The sequence below is a fragment of the Mastigoproctus giganteus genome, chromosome 3 (assembly GCF_048544385.1).
Source record: "Mastigoproctus giganteus isolate SK-2022 chromosome 3, ASM4854438v1, whole genome shotgun sequence".
In the NCBI taxonomy this organism is placed as follows: domain Eukaryota; kingdom Metazoa; phylum Arthropoda; class Arachnida; order Uropygi; family Thelyphonidae; genus Mastigoproctus; species Mastigoproctus giganteus.
Genome location: NC_143577.1, coordinates 184,682,383 through 184,706,922, shown reverse-complemented (window position 1 = coordinate 184,706,922; position 24,540 = coordinate 184,682,383). Strand labels below are relative to the sequence as shown.

General features: G+C 37.3%; 1 protein-coding gene across 1 annotated transcript in view; it reads right to left on the bottom strand.

Moving 5' to 3' along the window:
- LOC150088463 (serine/threonine-protein kinase Genghis Khan-like) overlaps positions 1–24,540 on the bottom strand; it is a 905,682-nt gene that overhangs the window by 653,282 nt on the left and 227,860 nt on the right. The window contains exons 7-9 of the mRNA XM_090370169.1: positions 23,315–23,458; positions 16,057–16,225; positions 6,718–6,800 (exon numbers count right to left, since the gene is read on the bottom strand). Of these exons, the coding sequence (XP_090226295.1) occupies positions 6,718–6,800; positions 16,057–16,225; positions 23,315–23,458 (396 nt within the window). The remainder of the gene's footprint in view (positions 1–6,717; positions 6,801–16,056; positions 16,226–23,314; positions 23,459–24,540) is intronic.

Sequence of the window (24,540 nt, the reverse complement as noted above, 5' to 3'; positions counted from 1 at the left end):
TCCATGACCACCGAATACGGAGGATGTCGAAAGATCAGGGAATGATTACCGCATATCCCCGGAGCAATATGGCCATAGTTGCTAATGCTCCTAAAAAAAAAAAACCAAATAACAAATCAGAGTGATTCATCATGCAAGAATCTACAGATAAAGAAACCACTAGATGGCAGTGATCACAGTGTGCTGAAGTGGGATTTAATCAAACAGGTAACTACCAGCAGGGAAAAGTTGAAGGGTTTTTGCTTTCGTAAAGGTGACTTCTGGTCTGAGACAGTTTTTAAATTCTATACAGCAGGACCAACTGATGATATTACCAACAAAAATTCAAAATGGCATACAGTCAAAAAATTAATGTTGTAAGCTACTAGGCTTTTCATACCAACAAAGAAATATACTTCAAGGTTTAGGCCTAATGGGATATCAGATGAACTAATGAGACATGTGGCAGAGAAGGAAAATGCATGGGATACATATAAATTAACAGGTGATATGGTAGCCTATAATTGATATAAGGTGGTCTGAAACCAAGTCACAAAGGAGATTAGGCAGGAAAAGGCAGATTACGAGAAATCTTTCGTAAAGGATGCAAAGAAAAACAGCAAAGAATTCTTTACTTCTGTAAACTCTAGAAGGAAGGGAATGAATCAGATTGGTCCACTTGATATTATATTGATGATTAAACTGTTGATGATCCTGCTCAGGTAGCAAACAAACCAAATGAGTATTTTGCATCTACATTCACACATGAGGAGTTATTCAGGGAGGGGAATGCCAGGTGTATTAAACTTTGGAAGTGAGCTAGATGATTTTGTAAAAACTGAGAGGAAAGTGGAGAAGAAATTGTTGAAGATAAACAAAAGAAAGATACCTGGGGTAGTAGTAGTAGTAGCGGCATATGAGTCAAGAAAGCATGTGTATGAGTTTATGCAGCATCAGCCAAAAAAAAAAAAAAAAAATCACACCAATTCCCTCCAAATGCCTGTCCAGTTCTTCCTTAAATTTATTCAACCTATCAACTTCCACAACGACAGATGGAAGTTTGTTCCAGCAATTAACCACCCACTGGCTAAAGGCACATTTCCGCACATCTATTCTACATCTGTCTTTTCTTAATTTGACGTTATGCCCCCTTAGGTTCGTAATCTGAACAAGTGGAACGATCCCATCAGAATTCAGCGTGCTCAACCCATTCAAGGTCTTATACAACACCTCAATCAGATCACCGCGCAGGTGCCTAGTCTCCAGCCACTGCAATTTGCAGAACTTAAGCCTCTCTTGCTAAGAGGATCCCTTCATTCCCCTCACCAATCTTGTTGCCCTTCTCTGTACACGCTCGAGTAAATCTACATCCTTCCTAAAATGAGGCCTCCAGACCTGTACGCAGTACTCAAGACGTGGCCTGACCATTGCCTTATACAGAGGGATAATCACCTCCTTTTCCCTGCTAGCAAAATTCCTATATATCATTGACAAAACCCCATGACCTGCCCTAGCAGCCTCTCTGCATTGCTCAGAAAACTTCATATCTGCCTGCACAATTACTCCCAGGTCTTTTTCATTTTCTACCACCTCAAGTGTAGTACCACATAGTTGGTACATTTCTCTGGGGTTACTTCTAACCATATGCAGTACTTTGCATTTGTCAAGGTTAATCTTCAGTTGCCACTTCTTAGCCCATATGCCCAAATTATCTCGATCCTGTTGCAGTAAGCACACTGCCATTACTGTCATTAACAACCCTGCCAACCTTTATATCATCTGCAAACTTCGACATTAAGCCTGATATCCCTTCATCAATATCATTGATAAATATACAAAACAACAGTGAACCCAACACTGAACCCTCTGGGACTCCACTAATAACATTAGTCCACAAAGAGCAGCACTCATTGATTACCACCCTCTGTCTTCTCCCACTTAACCATCCTTTTATCCATTGTAGCAACTTACCCTTAATACCATTCTGCTCCAATTTGTACAATAGTCTTTCATGCGCAACAGTGTCAAAAGCTTTCCTGAAATCCAAATATATGATATCAAAATTATTTTTTGCATCCAGTTCCTTTGTAACCATGTCATAATATCCTATCAAATTTGTCAGACAAGACTTTCCCTTAACAAACCCATGCTGTGTCTGAATTATTGCTGCAGTCTTGTCTAGATGATCCTGCAATGCATCTTTAAACGGTGACTCCATTATTTTACCCGGAACAGAAGTTAAATTAACTGGTCTATAATTACTCGTGTCACCCTTCGATCCCCCTTTGTGAATTGTGGATACATTTGCACATCTCCAGCCGGTGGAAACCTCCCCTGAGTCCAAGGATGCTCTCATAATTATGGCTAAGGGTTTGCTTAGTTGCTTTGCCGCCTCCTTTAATATAACTGGATAGATCCCATACACCCCAGGTGCTTTTCTTAGGTTTAACTTCAACAATTTCTCGTCCACTTTGCTCTCTGTTATTACAAAATCATTAAGCACCCTGCTACAATTTAATAACCTTCTGCCATTTCAAGTCTTAATAATTCCTCATGTGTGAATGTAGATGCAAAATACTCAATCAGTTTGTTTGCTATCTGAGCAGGATCATCAACAGTCGAACCATCGATGTCAAGTAGACCAATCAGATTCATCCCCTTCATTTTAGAGTTTATATAAGTAAAGAAATCCTTGCTGTTTTTCTTAGCATCTTTTGCCAAGGATTTCTCGTAATCTGCCTTCGCCTGCCTAACCTCCTTTGTGACCTGATTACAGACTAGCTTATATCTGCCATAGGTTTCTGAGTCGCTTGATAATTTATATGCATCCCATGCATTTTTCTTCTCTGTTACGAGTCTCATTAGTTCATTTGATAACCAATGAGGCCTAAACCTTGAACAATATTTCTTAATAGGTATGAAACTTTTAGTAGCATCCACGATTAATTCCTTGAATACTTCCCACTTAGAATTCACTGTTGGTAACATGGTCAGTTTATCCCACTGTATAGAATTTAAAAACTTTCTGAGACCACTGTACTCACCTTTACGGAAGCAAAAACCCTTTCCATTCCCCCTGATGGTAATTATATCTTTAAGTAAATCCCACATCAGTACACTGTGATCACTTGCACCTAGTGGTTCCTTTATCTCCAAATTCTTAATACATGAATGATCACTGCTGATAACCAGATCAAGAGTATTACTCTCTCTGGTTGCCTCTTGAACATGCTGCTGCAGAAAACAATCATCCAATAAATCCACAAAAATCTGACTAGTGTGTGAGTGCCCAGCCCACAAGTTCCAGTCAATATCTGGGAAGTTAAAATACCCAAATTATAAGACATTCTGATTTACCACTCATCCAGATTATGGGTGAATCTATCCAGTTATATTAAAGGAGGCAGCAAAGGAAGTAAGCAAACCCTTAGCCATAATTATGAGAATGCATATGTGACACCAATTCATAAAGGAGGATCAAAGGGCACAAGTAATTACAGACCAATTAGTTTAACTTCTGTTCCAGGGAAAGTAATGGAGGCACTGGTTAAAGAAGCACTGCACGATCATCTAGACAAGACTTCAGTTATAGCTCGGACACTGCACATGTTTGTTAAGGGAAAGTCCCGTCTGACCAATCTTGATTCAATACTATGATGTGGTCACAAAGGAACTGGATATAAAGAATAATCTTGATATCATATATTTGGATCTTAGAAAGGCTTTTGATACTGTTGAACATGGAAGACTACTGCACAAATTGGAGCAGTGTGGCATTGGAGGCAAATTGCTGCTATGGATAATGGGATGGTTGAGTCGGAGAAGACAGAGTGGTAAGCAGTGGTAAGTACTGCTTACAGTGGTAATTAGTGGTAATGGACACTGCTCTTCGTGGAATAATGTTATTAATGGAGTCCCCCAGGGTTCAGAGTTGGATCCATTATTGTTTTCTGTATTTATTAATGATATTGATGAAGGTATATCAGACTTAATGTGTAAGTTTGCAGACAATACCAAGGTTGGCAGGATTGTTAATGACACCAAAGACAGTATGCTACTGCAACAGGATCTAGAAAAGTTGGTTGTTGGGCTAAGAGGTGGCAACTGAAGTTTAACATTGACAAATGTAAAGTACAGTCAGTCTCCTCATATAACACGTGTTTACACTACACAAATTCAATCAAAAACGATTTATAAATAGGGGAACGATATCGCATATAACACGAACTGAATTCGCTTATGCATGAATCACCTTTGTGTTTACAAGAAATGGCAGTCGAATGCGGAATCACCCCAACTGAACGCAATATGATAGCAATGAAAGAAGATTCTGAAAATGTATTTATGTTTTTTATATCAGTGAAGGGGAAATGCTTTTCCCCATAATAACGTAAAAACTCACACAATTCCAGCTATCGGTATTATCACAAATGCAATTAGGAGTTTACTACCAGTTTATAACAGATTCTACTAGCAGAAACGCAGCTGGAAATAGTTTTTATTGTTTTATGGTAGTAACCCCCAGAAATGTGCTTTAGTAAAATGTGAGCTAGCGAGGAGTTAAGTGCATCTCTGCCTTTACAGTGTTGTTTATTCAGTTGCTACACACGTGCAGCTTTTTTTATGTGTATCAAGAGTGCGTCCTCATTTGGTAATTGTGCTTTATTCCCTAAAAATGAGTAAAATATTTAAAAGGTGTGAAAAGGAAGCGTCCTGGTGAAGACACTACAGATTCAGAGAGAAAAAGAAAAGCAATATCGAAAAACAGAGGTGGACTGGGTCAAAAATTCTTACCCGGGAAAATTTGTAGCAGCCTCATACTAGCGTTTATGGCCAAAATCACACCGGCCTCCGGTCCACCGGGGTTTCCCCAGTAAGGCTTATGGCCAGTCCGCCTCTGTTGATAGAGAAAAAATATGAAAATTTGAAACACTTTGAGCAAAATTAAGACCATGTGATATTGCACGTGCTACTGGCCTGAATGAGGCAATGCCAAGAATTAAAAAGCATGCAGAGAAAATAAAAACAACTTTCATAGTAGGAACAACTCAAAGTGTAATTGAAATCCATTAGATCAAGACACAAAAAATTGAAAGAGATGGAACGGCTGTCATCTGTTTGGATAGAAAATCAAACAAAAAAACAAGTTTGCTTACAATAGAAGCAAAAGCATTAGCAATATTTTATTATGTAATAGTCATAATAAAATACTTACGTATTTTATTACAATTATTTATTGTGTTTGGTAATGTTTTGGTTACAAATGTGTGTTCAATCTTGGGTGGTCGGCACCTAACCCTATTTTTCCCATAGGGCCTGTTATTTATATTGCACGACTTTGCGTTGCACGAGGATTTCTAGGAACAACTATCGCACTATACAAGGACTGACTGTACTGCATATGGGAAGCCGTAACCCCAAAGTAATGTATCAACTGTGTGGTACTACACTAACAGTGGTAATGAATGAAAAGGACCTGGGGACACTGGTCTTTTTCATTCATTGTGCAGTCAGATATGAAGTTTTCAGTGCAGTGCAGATGCTGCAAGAGCAGCTCATGGTGTCTTGTCAATCATATACAGGAATTTTTCTAGCACGGATAAGGAGGTGATTATCCCCTTGTATAAAGCAATGGTCAGGCCACACCTTGAGTACTATATACAGGTCTGGAGGCCTCATTTTAAGAAGGATGTAGAGCTGCTGGAAAGAGTACAGAGATGGGCAACAAGATTAGTGAATGGAACGAAGGGGTGTGCTCTTATGAAGAAAGGCTTAAGTTTTTAAAATTACAGTGTCTGGAAACTAGGCACCTGAGAGGTGACCTGACTGAGGTGAATAAAGCCTTGAATGGTTTAAGCATGCTCAATGCTGATAGGAATCTTCCTCTTGCTCAGAATAATCTCCTGAGAGGGCATAAATTCAAATTGAAGAAAGACAGTTGTAGGATGGATGTGTGGAAGTTTGCCTTTAGCCAGCAGGTGGTTGATTGCTGGAACAAACTTCCATTTGTCATTCTAGATGTTGATAGCTTAAATAGATTCAAGGCAGAACTAGACAAAACATTTGGAGCGAGTGCATGGGTGAAATGAAAAGGGGGTATTTTTTTTTTGGCTGATGCTGTATTAGCTTGCGTTCTTGCATCATATGCCTTTACTAATGCTAATGCTAATCTTTTAAAATAATAAATATAGCACCACCATAAAAGCAAATCTGCTGCGCATATAAAAATCTGAGACATCGTTAGGACAACTGTTTCAAAGTTTACTGACTTTTCATCAGGTGACAAGTGGTCTCCTCTATTGGCAAAGCTATGCTGAACTATGAATAATGTATTTTGTCCTAAGTGAACAGCCAAACAATTTGCAGAAGTAAACTTTCTATTTGAATGCATAACAATGTACTTTTAACCTACAGACGTGGGACACATTTGCCCACAGCTGTGGAGTTATATTTTAATGCAGTTGTTGAAATCCAATAAATATTATACACTATATGTGTTTAAATGGAAGTTTTACTTTGTGCATCATCTGGCTCTTCAGTTAGACAAAATACATTATTCACAATGGCATCCATCCACTAAATGAATCACAACCCACCACCTGACGAGAAATCAGCTAGTTTCAAAACATCTTTGAGACCCTAGCATTTGTGTATTAAAACAAGGCAAATAATGAACACTGATGTTGAGTAATTTTATTATGTGCATACGTGGGAGTATAAAAATTTTATATCACTTACCGACCCTTTTAAATCAGTTTCATCAACATCAAAATTTGAGGTATCACTTGGACTGCTCACCTCAGGTACATATGGTGCCTCACCTAAAATTAAAGAAAGTTACAAATCCTTATCAAAATTTTAATAAAATTTCTAACTGGTTTTTAGTCACGCAACATCTAGAAACAAATGCTCAGATAGATGATATCGCAAAGAGTGGAATGTAGAGGAGCAGAGTGTCTGGACTCTTGTTCAATGTTCACAGATGCTGTTGTGACAAAATCTGTTATACTCAAAATGAGAGGATCAACTAGAACCATATTTCTAAGATGACACACACAAAGGAATATAAATTTAAACTAAAAAAGGATGGTTGCATAGATTTATGCAGAAATTTGTCTTCAATCAGATAGTGCTGTAATTGATTATTGAAGTGAGTAGTTTGAATAAATTTAAAGGAGTGGACAAAATATTAGAAGGGATGAGCAAATGAAGAGGGAGTGTTTTTTTTTTTTTTTTTTTTGCTGATACTTTTTTTGGCAGAATAATTCAAGGATGTAAGCCAATATTAATAAGCACATTAAGCATATAGCATTATGAAGTTTTTAAATATGCTAAAATATTCTTTAAGCAGCAATGTAAATTACAATATATCAAAAACATTGCAAAGTAATTTTTAAAATATTTTGTTATGGAAGATGGTATGCATTTCTGTTTAAAAATATTAGCGATCTTCTGAATGAACTGGACATTGAACACAATCCTAATGAATGATGTATATCTACTGATGCCTAAAAAGTAAGTTTAAAAATAGTTTTGCGGCACAATGGTAATACATTCCACCAGTTACTATACTTTGTGCTGTTGGCTTGAAATAAATAAATAAAAGTATTTCCCAGGTTCTGAGTGCAGTAAATTACCAAGAGTTTGCCTGGAATGTCTGTGATGATCTTAAAGTAATTGGATTACAAGGAGGTTTCACAAAAACTCTGTCTATGGGACAGTCATGCAACAGAAAAACATTATATTGTGCAATAGTGGAAAAAGAGGCAGGAATTTTTTTACCAGGGAGAAGTAATATAAAATATGTTCCACTGGTTGAGCCAAAAAAAAACGTTCTTCTTGTACCTTTACATATAAAGCTTGGATTAATGAAGTTTCTTAAGGCTTTTGATAAAGAAAGCAGTGGATTTTGATACCTAACAGAAGTGTTTCCTAATTTAACAGATACAAATCTGAAAGAAGTAATTTTCATTTGGCCTCTGACAACTGCCCAAAAACTGATTATTTGAAACAAAGCTACAGGATACTGAACTAGTTGCTTGGCAATTGTTCAAAGAAGTTGTGCATGGATTTCTTGGAAGAAGATAATTATGAATCTCTAGTGCCAACTTTACTGCAATGTTATAAAGACATGAGCTCCCAAATGTCTTTGAAAATTCATTTTCATCATTACCATCCCATTTTTTCTCTGAAAATTTGGAAGATCTAAGTGGTGAGAGAGGAATGCTTTTATCAAGGCATATCCACAATTGAAAAGAGGTACCATGGATTGTTTTCAGATCTTGAATTGATCCTGAAAATACAGCCCACATGTTAGGAAACACCTTGTGTGTGTATGTGCATGTATGTGCACACAAGACATTTCAAAACTGCATGGAACAAATGCAGCAGTGTAATGTAAAGCTAAAAATAAGAAAAAAGTTGCTTAATATATGTCTCAAAAGTCTTTATTTCCAAGATTAATCATTATCAACATTAATCAATATTACAAAACAAAAAAGAAACTGAAATGAAATAATCCAATAAACCTCTAAATGGAAAACTTCTAAAGCAGCTGTTCAACACAAGAAATCCACAATTCCAAAATCATATATTCATAAATCCTTACCATTTGAGGTCTAGTCTTATTGGTTTAGCAGCTGCCAACTTTCTCATTTTATCTTCTGTGGTATTATGCACAGATATCATATAGCCCAAATGCAGTTAAACAATGGAACCTACAAGGTATTTAGGAAAGATAGAAAAGATGGAATGGGTGGTGGAATCACACTTCTTATCAAAAGCAGCCTGAATGTGAAAAGAGCTTTTGCTGAGTAAGAAGTTATGCCTCCCAACATAGAATCTGTGTGGTGTGAGTTAGTCAGAAGCAAAGGTATAATGAGAGTGAGAGTAATCTACAGACTCTCATCATATTTAAATTCTATACAGTGAGACAGTATTTAAATTCTATACAGTGGGACCAACTGATGATGTTACCAACAGCAAACTCAAAATGGGAAGCATTCAAGGAACTAATCTTGGAGGCTACCAGGCTTTACATACCAACTAAGAAATATTGTTCAAGGTTTAGGCCTAAATGGTTGTCAGATGAACTATTGAGACATGTGGCAGAGAAGAAAAATGCATGGGATACATACAAATTAATGGGTGACATGGAAGCTTATGATAGATATAAGTTGGTCTGTAACCAAGTCACAAAGGAGATTAGGCAGGCAAAGGCAGACTACGAAAAATCCTTGGCAAAGGATGCAAGGAAAAACAGAAAAGAGTTCTTTACCTATTTAAACTCAAGAAGGAAAGGGATGAATCAGATTGGTCCACTGGATATTGATGGTTCAACAGTTGAGGATCCTGCTCAGGTGGCTAACAATCTAAACGAGTATTTTGCATCTACATTCATGCATGAGGAGTTATTCAGGAAGGAGAATGATGTAGGTAAAGTAAACATTGGCAGTGAGCTGGATGATTTTAACGGGTGACATGGAAGCCTATGATAGATATAAGTTGGTCTGTAACCAAGTCACAAAGGAGTTTCCTCTCAGTTATTTGAAATAACTGAGAGTAAAGTGGAGGAGAAATTGTTGAGGATAAACATAAAAAAGGCACCTGGGGTGGATGGAATCTATCCAATTATATTAACGGCAGCAAAGGAAGTAAGCAAACCCCTAGCCATAATTATGAGAGCTTCTTTGGACTCAGGGGAGGTACCCATAGACTGGAGATGTGCAAATGTAACCCCAATTCACAAAGGAGGATCAAAGGCTGACACAAGTAATTATAGACCTGTTAGTTTAACTTCTGTTCCAAGTAAATTAATGGAGTCACTGGTTAAAGAAGCACTGCAGGATCATCTAGACAAGAATTCAGTTATAGCTCAGACGCAGCATGGTTTTGTTAAGGGCAGGTCTTGCCTGACCAATTTGATTGGATACTATGATGTATTCACAAAAGAACTGGATGCAGGGAATAACTTTGATATTATATATTTGGATCTTAGAAAGGCTTTTGATACTGTTGCACAAGGAAGACTGCTGCACAAATTGGAGCAGTGTGGCATTGGAGGCAAATTGCTGCTATGGATAAGGGGATGGTTGAGTGGCAGAAGACAGAGAGTGGTAATCAATGGACACTGCTCAACGTGGACTAATGTTATTAGTGGAGTTCCTCAGGGTTCAGTGTTGGGTCCGTTGTTGTTTTCGGTGTTTATGAATGATATTGATGATGGGATATCAAGTTTAATGTCCAAGTTTGCAGATGGTACAAAGGTTGGCAGGGTTGTTAAGGACACCACTGACGTTATGCTGCTGCAACAGGATCTGGAAAGGTTGAACAGATGGGCTGAGAGGTGGCAAATGAATTTTAACATTGACAAATGTAAAGTACTACATATGGGAAACAGAATAATCAGCTCAGAGTGCATAAATTCAAATTAAGGAAGGACGGATGTCGGATAGATGTGAGGAAATTTGCCTTTGGCCAGCGGGTGGTTGGTTGGTGGAACCGACTTCCATCACTTGTTGTTGACGTTGATAGCCTAAACAAATTTAAGGCTCAACTGGACAGGTATTTCGTGCGAACGGAGGGGTTTATTATTATTTCGTATGGCAAAAAATGAGGATACATTTGTAACAATGTCAAAAAATAAATAAATAAATTACAATAAGCCTAAAAACAATATTTACAGAAAAAAAAATTATAAGTAACATTTGATGAATTAAAATGTAATGTCCAGTTTATTCAGCCACTTAATAGCATCATCAGTAACACTATGTAGATCTTGGATGGAGCCTTCAAATCTCCTCTTTGGGCACTCCGAGATGACATGCTGGATGGTCTGGGGCACGTTGTCACAGTCGCAGAATGGGTTTTCAGTTTTTCCCCACTTATGCAGCCAAAACTTGCATCTTCCGTGATTTGTTCGGATTCTGTTCAGGGATGTCCATTCCTTTCTTGGTAAGTTGAAACCTGGAACAGCTCTGCATGGATCACTGACTAAGCCCAGGTGGTCGGGATTTGAAGTAGTCCAGTCTTCGCGCCAGGTCTGGTCAGCATTAAAATGTGACTTGATAAGTTTCTCGCCTAGCTTCCATGAGGGGTTCCTAGACTTCAATCTCTCCGGCTTCTGGGGGTTGCAATCCTGATGTATGGGCAAGTGAGGATTTCTTTGACATTTCTGCCATTCTTTCAGCAAGGCTATTTCTCTTCTTATATGAGGGGGATAGATGTTAGATAACACTGGTAGCCATTTTAAAGGTGTCGATTTAATGGTGCCTGATATTGTCCTCATTGTGTCATTCAGTTGGATATCAACTTTTACAGAGTGTGCACTATTAAGCCATATGGGGCAACAATATTCTGCAACTGAGTAGACTAGGGCAAGGGCTGATGTTCGTAGCACCGTTGCGTTTGCTCCCCAGCCCGTTCCACTGAGTTTATGCAAGATGTTATTCCTAGTTTTTATCTTTGCTGCAATATTACAAAGGTGTTGTTTATACGTCAGTGTTCGGTCCATTATAATTCCCAGATATTTTGGGAAAGGGTTGTGTTTCAGTCGTTGACCTTTATATTCCACTTGTGGCATATAGTTAGCCCTATGATTATCCAGATGAAAACAGCTAACTTCAGTTTTATTTAAATTAGGTTTAAGTCGCCATGTGTGAAAATATTTATTCAGGTTATGAAGATCCTTTGTAAGTACAATTTCGGCTGCATTGAAGTCAGTAGACTGGGCAGTCAGGGCTATGTCATCTGCGTACATGAATTTCCTAGAAGCAGTTGTTGGAAGATCTGCAGTATAAATATTAAATAATAATGGGGCTAAAACTGATCCTTGTGGTAAACCATCATTTAATATATAGGGCTTGCTCACTCTGCCGTTTAAGTGTACTTCAAACACTCTGTTACATAACATATTGTTAAGTAGGATCGCGAGGGGCTTACAAGGAATAATCTTCAAAAATTTTAGAATCATTCCTTGTCACCATACTGTGTCATAAGCTGATGTCAAGTCCACAAAGACTGCAATGGTCTTCTTCTTATCTTGGAATCCATTCTCGATATGGCTGGTAAGTGCCAGTACCTGATCGCAGCAGCTTCGGCCTGGTCGGAATCCGGCTTGTTCAATTGGTATGTGTTGGAAGGTTGTGGATGAAATTCTATTGTAAACCATTCTTTCAATTAATTTATAACATATATTTAAAAGTGCAATTGGGCGATAATCTTCAGGGCAAGATCCACTTTTCCCAGGCTTTAGGATGGCAACTATTTTAGTTCTCTTAAACAAAGACGGGAACCTACCATTCTGCAAGATGTCATTAAAAAATTTAACTAGCCAATTCAGAGCTCTTGGACCACAATGTTTCAGGAACTCTGGATATATTCCGTCCACTCCAGCTGCTTTGCCTGGTTTTATTTCCTTCAGAGCTGTTGAAATCTCTGCAATTGTGAATTCTCCTGAGAATTGGGAGGTTGGTTCAGCCAAGGACAGTCTAGTTCTTAATTCCTTCTTAAGTTTTTTGATTTCAACTTTGTTAGTATCGGTTGGTCTCTTGGAAACGTTGACAATTCTCTTGGCTACTTTTTCTGGGGATACTTCTGAGCTCTTATTAATATATTTGGGAGTACTACTTCCGAGTTTCCTCAGAAGTGTCCAAGCTTTTCTGCTTGAGTGTTGGAAATTCATACCTGCTCTCATTATGTTCCATTTTTCTTTCCTAGCAGAGTCTAAGCATTGCAATAGTTCATCAGCAATTTCTGTTCTATTGCTAAGTTGGTATTCTTCATATAGCTCATCACATCTTCTGTTCCAGCCAGGAATGTATTCTTTCCTATATCCTCTGGGAATATGTTTCTTTGCTATGGAGCATATTAAACCAACAAATTGCTTATAATTGTCGGTTTTTGATGGGATCCATTGAATATTGTGATCCACTTCATTAGTGAAGGCTTCCCAGTGAGCTTTTCCAAAGTTCCAGCGAGGTACAGGCTTTGATCTTACTATTGGAACTTCGGTGCAAGTTTTTACAAGAATTGGTCTATGCTGACTACGAGGAAAATTATTCAAAACTTTCCTGCTACACTGCAAAGGTCTTCCGCACTCATCTCTTGAGACAAAACAGAGGTCTGGGTTGGTATCTTTGTTCCATCTGCCTGAGTGAAAGGAACCTTTCTCTTTTGCATCATACATTAAGAAAACATCCTCGACTTCAGACCAGGCCATCACACCAAGGCCATCTGCATTAGTGTCAGCATAGCCCCAAAGAGACAAACGTTGCTACACGTCCGTAGGAATAACCTTAAATTGCCCTACACGTGTCTCCCGGGTGGTGCTAAGTGAGCAACTGCGTTGGCTGCTGGACCTCGAGCTCTGCTTTTGGATATCCCAGCAATTAGAGGATACATTATATTAATACTTAGAACGGAGGGGTGAAATGGGAGTGGTGTGTGTTGTTTTTTTTTTTTTTTTTTTTGGCTGATGCTGAACAAGCTTGAGGCAAGATAGAGGCATATGATGCAAGCTTGCTTTCTTGCATCATATGCCTCTACTAATGCTAATGCTAATATTCCTCATCATGTGATGATATTATGAAAGTCTCTATGGGCAGATGGAATGGGTGAGCAAGCAAGAATTCTTATTATGAGTGATTTCAATTTGCCCCAAACTGACTGGAATGGGAGGGAAATTGTGTTCCCCACAATGTAATTTTGAACAAAATTTTTAAATAAACTAGATGATTATTATTTGCATCAGAATTTTATAGAAAATACTAGTGGTAATAATATTCTAGACCTCATCATATTTTGTGCTTTGGCAGATAGTGATCATGTAGTCATTAGTTGGAATATAAAGAAAGATGTTGCATAGTTGAAGGTCAATGCATGGGTTTTGGCTTCAGAAAAGGGAACTATAACCAGTTTAAGATGTTATGGCATCTACATATTAGAATATATTAGAATTATGGAATACCTTTAAAGCAATAATCACAGAAAACATGAATGCATGGGTACTATACAAAAAATATATGCAAAAGGAGGATACCAAGATAGATGAAACAGGAGCTAGCCAGTCTAATGGACAGAAAAAGATAGCAAGAAAAAGTAACAAGTATACAAAGTATACTAAAACTTCAACAGTTATAAGCTGATCTGCAAATACTACCACAGAAAAGGTTAGGGCAGCCAAGACTGGTCAGGAAGCACTGGCTAAGAGAACAAAGAATGGGGACAAGGAGTTTTTCATGCATGAGAAAATGATGAAGAAAACAATAGGACTGGACCCAAGTGTATGGTTGTTCGAAAGTTTTTGATAACCCAGTTGATGTTGTAGATGAACTGAACAAATATGTCGCATTAATCTTTACTGAAAAAAGACTCCTTATTGTGGGGAGAAGCTGTACAAGTGAAGCCAGAAAGCATGAAATTAACAATACTAAAATTTCATAAGATTATTTATTAGAAAACCTTTTGAGCCTAAAGGCAAGGCTCCTGGCATTGATGGTTTATACCCAGTAATTTTGAGGGTGGCAGCCAGAACTTTTGAACCACTGAGGGTAATTATAAGGGCATCATTAGATGATTCCCTTGATTCTCCAATCCAAAGGAATCTCTCCTTTGGATTGGAGAATTCCTACAATATCACCAGTACATAAAGGTTCTAAGAAAGAAACTGGTAACTACAGACCAGTTAGTTGGACTTCAGTGGTAGGAGAAATCTTGGGAGCAATGGTAAAGCATGAAATCCATGATAGCATTCTGAAGGACACAACACATGGTTTTTTTAAAGGAAAATCATGTTTAACTAAACTTGTAGGCTATTTTTACACTATAACCATGAGCTGGATATAGGGAATGATTTTGACATAGTTTATTTGAATTTTAGCAAGGCATTTGACTCAGTCCCTCATGAGGTACAGAGTCAAATGCCTTATGTATAAGCTGGATTATGTTGGAATTACTGACAAGGTACTAAGAGGGATTGCAGAATGGCTGCAGGGCAGAAGGCAAATAGTTGTCATTAATGAAAAATCTTCAGAATAGCATAACATCAGAAGTGGAGACCCCCAAGAATCAATTCTTAGACCACTGTTGTTTCATAAAAAAACATCAAAAATGGATAAAGACATGAATGCATATATATCATGTGTTTAAAATGTGCAGATGATGTAAAGGTGGAGAGAGAGTCATTAATGATCAGTACAAAGCAACAAGCCTTCAAGATAACTTGAACAGGTTTCAAGTTTGGTCAGAAAAGTGGTAGCGATGTTTTAATGCAGCAAAATGCAAACTCTTACACTTGGAAAATAGCAACCCCAAAATAATGTAATGGTTAAATTAAAAACAGAGGAAGAAAGGGATCTGGGAATTATGACATGGGCAGAATATCATGTCAAGAATTAAGATATGGGCAGAATATCATAAGGAATATCATGGCAAGAATTAAGATATGGACAGAATATCATACAAATAGTCTGTAGAGATAGGGAGGTCATAAACCCACCGTATAAGGCAATTGTAAGACCTCATTTGGAATACTGTGTCCGGAGACCACATCTGAAAAAAGACACTGAACTTCTTGAAAGGGTCCAAAGACAGGCAACTCACATGGTGAGATTGGCAAAAGGATAACCACATGAGGAAAAACTTTGATTATGTGGGCTACAGAGCTTGGCAACCAGCCACCACAGAAGTTTTTAAGGGTCTGAGAGGGGGTTAGCAAAATGAATGAAGAAATTTTCATTGTTATAAAGAATTCAGAACTAGGAGTCATAAATAAAAATTACAGGGGATGATATTTAGATCAGACTGTAAAACATTTTCTTTAAGTCACCGAGTTGTTGATTATTGGTACAAGTTGCCTCTGCGGCTGTTCAGGCCAATGGTTTGAAGAAATTCAAAGGTCAACTGGATAGTTACCTACATGGGGAGGGAAGGAAGTGCATAATTTGTCTATTTTCTTATCTACTTTTTTACCTTTTTCTTTTTTTGGGGCAAGAAAAGCCCGTGGCTTCCTTGCACTGCATGACTAATACTAATACTAAAAACAAAATGAATAAAATAATATATTAAATTTTCACTTACTATCCCGAATATTTTCCCAATCTACACCAGAGAACCAAAGGTGATTTTTAAAATCTTCCAAACCATTCTGTCCTAATCGACATTCAGGACTACAAATTAATCTTCTCATTAAATCTTTTGCTTCTTCTGATACAATAAAGCTTTGGTCATCAGGAAAATCAAAACAATTCTGCAGTCAAGAAATTAAGAAAGAGAGAGGAAATATTCATCATTATTTTCAAAACATTATGCTATTTATTTTAAACATGTGCATGTGCTTAGATAGAGAAAAAAAAATCTTTTAAATATATTATTTATATGTTAGATTACAAGTAATGAATGCATCATCCAATCTCTCTCTCACATGCATGCATGCACATACAAACAAACACAATATGAAAATTTAATCACAAAGTGTTTTTTTTTTTTTTTTGTTAAGTAATTAGTAACCATATGTTTTCAATATCAGCTACAATCTCAAATATTTAATTATGTTGCAACATCCTATTCAATAAAATAAAGGTCAAGCTTTATTTATCTTGTGTTTATTTGTTTATAACAAATAGACACAAGATAAGCACCTTTCCTGAAGTTTAAGGATTTTCTTCCTTTCCTTAAATCACTACTTTCAAAATGAATACATGCATATTTACATATACAAGTTCCTCTGCATTTCTGACACACTGAAAAAGCAAATATTCACAAAAGTCGTTCACAAAATAAATGAAGGAAAAATTTTCAGCATTATAAAGAATTCTAGAAATATTGCCATAAATTCAAACTACAGGGGAAGAAATTTAGACTAGATTGTAAAAAGTTCTTTTAGTCAGAGAGTTTTGATTATTGAAACAAGCTGCCATTGCAGGTTTTTGAGGCCAATAACTTGAAGAAATTCAAAAGTCAACTGGATAATTAACTATATAAGGAGGGAAGTACATAATCTGTCTATTTTCTTATCTACTCTCTCTCTCTCTCTCTCTCTCTCTCTCTCTTTTCTATTTCTTTTTGGCTGGTGCAACAAAACCTGTGGCTTCCTTGCAATGCATGGCTAATACTAATGCTAAGAGCAAAATAAATAAAAATTATAAATTAATTTTTTATTTACTGTTCCAATATTTTACAAATCTACACAAGGGAAACAAAAGTAATTTTTGAAATCTTCCAAACCATTCGGTCATAATAGACATTCAGGACTAAAATTAATCTGATTAAATGTAAATAAATTTGATGAAATTGAAGTTCTTGTCAAGTTATCAAATGCAGACACTGTGGGGATATCAGAGACACTGTGCTGCTCAAACATAAGGGATGCAGAATTTGAATATGGGGAGAACAATGTCTACAGAAAGGAGAGACAGGACTGGAGAGGTAATTGTTTATTTGTTTGTTTGTTTGGTTTTTAGGAGCATTAGCAACTAAGGCCATATTGCTCCGGGGATATGTGGTGGTCATTCCCTGACCTTTCCGCATCCTCCGTATTTGGTGGGCACGGCCTCGAACCCCGGTCTAATCAAGAAGCGTATGCTACGCACTGCTGCTCCTGCCCACCTGGCTACAGAGGTGCCCTCCATATTTGGTAGTCACAGGCTTGAACCCCGGTCTAATCAAGAAGCGTGTGCTACGCATTGCTGCTCTTGCCCACCTGGTTACAGAGATGCCTGGAGAGGTTATGCTCTTAGTTAAAAACCACATCAAATCTAAGGCAGTGCAACCAGGTGACTTGGGTGATCAGAATCTATGATTTTCATATCAACTAAGAAATAGTCTGAAATGTATAGGCCTAAATGGATGTTAGATGAACTGATGAAACTCGTGGAGGAGAAGAAAAGTGCATGAGATGCATATAAATTATTGGAGGACACAAGAGGCCTATAGTAGATATAAACTAGAATGTAATCAAGACAAAAGAAGGTCATGCAAGCAAAAGCAGATTACGAGAAATCTTTGGAGAAGGATGCAAAGAGATAAACAGCAAAAATTCTATACTTATGTAAACTATAGAAGGAAGGAAGGGGATGAATCAGATTAGTTCACGTGATATCGATGGTTCAACTGTTGATTATTCTGCTCAAGGTAGCAGAATAGCAAAATTGAATGAGTATTTTGCATCTACATTTACACAAGAGGAGTTATTCAGGGAGGGAAATGCCAGAGGCGTATTAAACTCTAGCAGTGAGCTAAATGATTTTGTAATAACTGAGAGGAAAGTGGAAGAGAAATTGTTGAAGTTAAACATAAATTTAACTTCAACAATTTGAAGTTAATATGGAGTGGATGGGATTTATCCAATTATATTGAGGAAGGCAGCAAAGGAAGTAAGCAAACCCTTAACCATAATTATGAGAGCATCCTTGGATTCAGGAAAGGTTCCCGTGGACTGTAGATGTGCAAATGTATCCCCAATTCACAAAGAGGGATCAAAGGGTGACATGAGTAATTACTGTCCTGTTAATGTAATTTCTGTTCTAGGGAAAATAATGAAGTCACTGGTAAAAGAAGTAATGCGGAATCATCTAGACAAGGCAACAATTATATTTCAGACACAGTATGGATTTGTTAAGGAAAAATCTTGTTTGACCAATTTGATTGGATACTACAATGTGGTCACAAGGAACTGGATGAAAAAAATAATTTTGACATCATATAGTTGGATTTCAGGAAAGCTTTTGATACTGTTGCACATAAAAGACTGCTGTACAAATTGGAGCAGTGTGGCATTAAGGGAAAGTTGTTGCTATGGATAAAGGGATGTTTGTTTGTTTATTATTTGGTTTTTAGGAGCATTAACAACCAAGGCCATATTGCTCCGGGGATATGCGGTGGTCGTTCCCTGACCTTTCCACATCCTCCGTATTTGGTGGTCACAGGCTGGAATCCCGGTCTAATCAAGAAGTGTGTGCTATGCACTGTGCTCCTGCCCACCTGGCTATGGAAGTGCCATAAAGGGATGACTGTGTGGGAGAAGACAGAGAGTGGTAACCAAGGGACACTACTCTTTGTAGACTAATGCTATTAGTGGAGTCCCCCAAGATGCTGGGCCCATTGTGCTTTTCTATATTTATCATGATATCAGGATTAATGTCCAAGTTTGCAGATGCTACAAAGGTTTGCAGGGTGGTTAATGACAGTATGCTACTGCAACAGGATCCAGAAAAGTTAGGCAGATTGGTTCAGAAGTGGCAACTGAAGATTAATATTGACAAATGAAGTACTGCATATGGGTAAAAGTAACCCCAGAGAAACGTACCGTGTGGTACTAAATTTAGGGTAGTAGAAAATGAAAAAGACCTGGGAGTGATTGTGCAGCCAGATATGACGTTCTCTGAGCAGCACAGACAGGCTGCTAGGACAGTTCGTGGAGTTTTGTCAATGATATGCAGGAATTTTGCTAGCAGGGATAAGGAGTTGATTATCCCATTGTATAAGGCAATGGTCAGAAGCCACATCTTGACTACTGTCCACAGATCTGGAGGCCTCATTTCAGGAAGAATGTGAACCTGCTGGAGCAAGTACAGAGAAGGCAACGAGATTGGTGAGAATAACGAAGGTGTGCTCTTACCAGGGGAGGCTTCAGTTCTACAAATTGCAGCATCTGGAAACTAGGCACCTGTGAGGTGTTCTGATTCAGGTGTTTAAGTCTTTGAATGGATTGTGCAAGCTAAATGCTGCTAGGATTCTTCCTATTGCTCAGACAACATGTAAGAGAGATCATAAATTCAAACTGAGGAAGGATGGTTGCAGAACAGATAGGAAGAAGCTTGCCTTTAGCCAGTTAATGGTTGATTGCGGGAACAAACTTCCATCTGCTGTTGTGAAAGTTGACAGCTTAAATAAATTCAAGAACTAGACAAACTATTGGGGTGAATGAAATGGAGACATGGGAGGTGTCTTTTTTTTTTCTTTTTTTGGCTGATGCTGTATAAGCATGCTTTCATTCATTATTTGCCAATGCTAATACTAAACAGATGTAGAAGACATTATTGCCAAAAAAGGAAGTAACGATTTTTTAATGATTCTATTACATATAATTTTTTATAAATTCTGATTTGATTTTTTACAAGGATTTCATTGTCATATTTTGGGCAACCACATCAAAATAAAAACAAATTAATATTTAAAAGCAAAATGCGCCAAGTTTTCATTTTTGCAAATTTTTAAAATTCCATGAAATAACTCCACAGAATCGGCTGCTAGTAGAAAACTACCACTCCAGCAAACTCACTCCTGAAAGAGTTAGCTTCAATTATATAGAATGCACCACAGTTATTATTATTAGTAGTATTAGCTACATGGCAAGGAAGCCTGAGGCTTATGCTGCACCAACCAAAAAAAAAAAAAAATTTTCCCGAGTTACCCTGAGAGAGAGAGAGAGAGAGATAGAGAGAGAGAGAGAGAGAGAGAGAGAGAGAGAGAGAGAGAGAGGTAGAAGGGAATCACCAAGAAAGAGAAGAATGATGATATCCAGCTGAGGACCCTGGGTGTGCCAAGCCCATACTCACCAGATGTGAGCCCCTGGGGTTAGTTATCTGAAAGAATTGAAGACGTGGATGGTACTGGCAGAACGGCTGCAAGCTGAGTGGCCAGAGCCTTAAGCATATTAAGAATGGCAATTTCAAAGTCTTGTCAACATCAAAAGACAGAAGGGGCTAAAAAACATTTATACATAAATGTTTATCACTAAAAACATTTATAAATTTTTCCCAGAGCTTTATAAAATTCTATAAACTGACTATGTAAAAAGATTAGTTGCTGATGTAACCAGTAATGTACACCATTTTCAATCTCAGCACTCTGAAAAACATTTGCCATCAAGCTGTTCCCTTTTCCAAAAAAAAAGGGGAATCACTAATTGCTAAGTTAGGTCTGTAGAGAGGGTGATCAAGAAGTCCCAACTGCAAATTATTAAATAATCTCTCTTGTATTATAAGCATTGTATGTGGCCATACATTATCATGCAATGGAAGTACTAAATGTTTCAAATTGCCTAGGTAATTTTTCTGTGAAGTGGGTTCCTAAGTTATTTCAGACGTGCAATACTATTTAACATTTATGGTATTTCCAAGCTTGTGAAAATACACAAGAATGCCATGGCAATCAAAAAAAAATTGCCATTATCCTTTGCACTGGTGGCACAGCTTAAAATTTCTTTGTCAGAGGGAAAATCAGGATGCTTCCATTACACATGCACATTTTGATTTGGTTTGAAACTGGTGACTCATGATTTATTCCATAATTCCTGAAGGTTGAAAATCATGTTCAGTGCTAGTTTCATCTAATTTTTAATTTTCATTTTTTATCTAACTAAGCAAAAATCTTCTTCTCTCATTAAGCTTGTTGGATTATCCTTTAATGAAAATCACAGTTATCACAGTGATGTAGGGATAGATGAAGGGTAAAACTTGGACACCCCAAACTAGTTCCATCAACTATTACACCTAAATTAGTGGAGTGTAACAGCTGATGGAGCTAGTGGAGGGTATGTTATACTGCCACAGGAAATGGACCTGGACTACCCAGTATGTTTTACAAGGTAAGTGGCAGTATAACATACCCTTCACCACTAGTTGGGGTATAACAGATGATGTCCAAGTTTTACCCCTCAGTTAGCCTACATCATTGATAACTATGATTTTCAGTGTGAAGAAACATAACAACTGGACTTTTTCCATGGCAGGTAAAAATGTGTGGTGATATGATGAATCAGGTATCCTTTGCATAGATACTAGTGGTACAATGTGAAAAAAATTGACACAACCAGCTATCACAAAATTGTACTGATTTTGTGATGGTTGGTTGTCTTCACCTCGGTTTGTTAATTCATATATACCTACAGAGTAACAGCTCTGGAACAGTCTACCAGATGCTGTTTTGAGAAGAGGGGAGTGGGAAGAGGGATAAGCTACCCTTCCAGCATCAACAATCATTCCTCGTCAAACCCCAACAAATCATCATTTTAGCATGATCATTAAAATTATCAATTTAAAAACATTCTGTGCATATCAGCATACACTGAGTACTGCCTGAAGTGGCTCTGAAAATCGTTTGCCATGCTGCAATGGTTCATTCTCCACCATTAAGAGAAGGATGTACAACAACTGATTAATGTGCAACGACAATTGCACAGAGAGAAAACTAGTAATGGACACCTGGTGCAATGATTTTGCAGTTCATAAACTATAATCTTAAAGGTAAATAATGATTGATATACTAATAAACAAAAGCAAGTCGGTTGGGAAATTCTGACAAAAAATGAGCATCTGCAACAGGATCACAAAGCACTGTGAATGCTGTAGGCATAAAAACAAATGGTCTATGTGTTGCAACTCTAACTTTTTACCATTTCAACCAGCAAAGATATATCCCACAATTAGCTAAATATGCAGAGAAAGCTACTATGATTTGATGTTTAGTATTCCACTGATTCAAGCTATGACCTTTACTTCAGTATTCCATAACCTAACAGATTTCACATCACCAATAAAACCTGTGAAGGATAAATTACAATGTGGTTGTATTTGGAAAAGTGTGAGTAGTTACCAATACCGTAAGTTAGAACACTAATTTTATGTAGATGAAATGCCAGAGAATACTACAGCACTGTGAAACACTGTTGTTGTTATTTGGATTTTAGGAGCATTGGTAACTAAGGCCATATTGCTTCGGGGATATGCGGTGGTCATTCCCTGACCTTTCCACATCCTCCATATTTGGTGGTCATGGGCTTGAACCCCGGTCTAATCAAGAAGTGTGTGCTACGCACTGCCGCTCCTACCCACCTGGCTACAGAGGCACCCCGTGAAAGACTGTGCACCGTGCTATATGTCACATTTTCCTCGATAACAAATCACTAGCCGTGCATTGGATATGCCCGCAAATGATTGAAGGATCATGATAGCAAAATGTAGCATCTTCCATTGCCTAGATTTCCACCCTCAGAGAGAGAATTTGAGATATCCTTGAATGGTGTGTTGTCTAGGCACAGAATTGTTTAAATTATTTGATCACATTAGAAATGACAGTTGCATTGCTTGAGTAAAAAAAAAAAATACTGTTATTCATGATATTGTTGCCAAAGTTACCCTATGCTTGCATTATATCTTTAAGAACTTATATTAAGTAAGCAGCTGAACAAAAAGAATGGCAAAACATTTATGCTGATACTTTCCATTTAAATGGAATCAGTAATGAGGGAAAGTTTCTAATATTTAGCAAGGACATAATGAAGTTCATCTTAACAACATACTAATTCAAAGACAAAACAGAAAACCTGAAATTCTACCTTATGGTTCATTATCTTTCCATATGTCTCCACCAGTGACTCGGCATAGAAGGGAGTTTCTCCATATAACATTTCATACATGCACACTCCTAAAGACCACCAATCACATTCTGGGCCATATCTTCCCTGGCCATCTTCCATTGCCTGCAGGGAGTATTGATGAGCCTTCACATAAAAGATAATCATGTGCTCAAGAGGACATGTACTAACCTCAAAAGCAATAATAGTTATTTAAAAGAAAAGTAATTATCATATACTGCAAACCTTGTTAATTTAAAGATAAGGAGATCAGCTCATAAAATATACCCTGAATTAAATAATTCAATTATTCAACTATCTCCTGCTGTAGTGTGCTAAAAACAGCAGTAATATATACAGCTAACAACTAATATTGGTACTGAAATGGGAAGGAGAAAAAAGTGGTTTTAATTACAAACATTGATGCTAGTTTTACAAAAAATTTAAAATCCCAAACACTAAACTTGAACATGAAATACATTAACTGGAACTGTCAAAATTTAGCAATTTATTGTAGTCTCATTTTCTGTTAAAATATGAATTAATCATTCTCTTTGTGACAGGGTTTCTAACAGCTTAGAATACTGTCACCTCTGTCAGGAGCTAATTACAAACTCTTAAAAGAAATTATAATGAAAAGGTTTCTCTGCAGATAGATCATTTGGAGGACAGACTTTCTTTTTATGTTTAGGCCTATTCACTCTGCCTCAGAGGTGTCTGCAATTTCTTCCATATTACCATCAACAGAAGCTGAAGTTGTACACATTCACAAACTCAATGAAATTACAGGATCATCCAGCCAAAACCATTCTAGCCCTTCACATCTTTGTTGACCATAATCTCGACGTTACAGCAACTTTTGCAAGATGGTTCAAATACTAACAGATATAACTGAGCTCCATAATACAATAACACTTCTCACAGTATCTAGCACATTCCATTTTCTTATTTCAAAATCAAGGACATTCCTTCTTATTTCCATCAAATAGTAAAAAAGGCATCACATATAGCAAATATTTGCATACCAGTTCCCATTTTTTTGGCTTGTTTTTGAATCAATTTTAGTGATTTTAAATTTATTACTTTCTGGAATTTGCATTAAGGATACAGATTTTACTATTCTGCCAACTAGATACATTTATTTTTTATTCAAAAAGTTTGGTTAAATTATATTCTATCACTGACAGTGAGAATTTTGACATGAATCC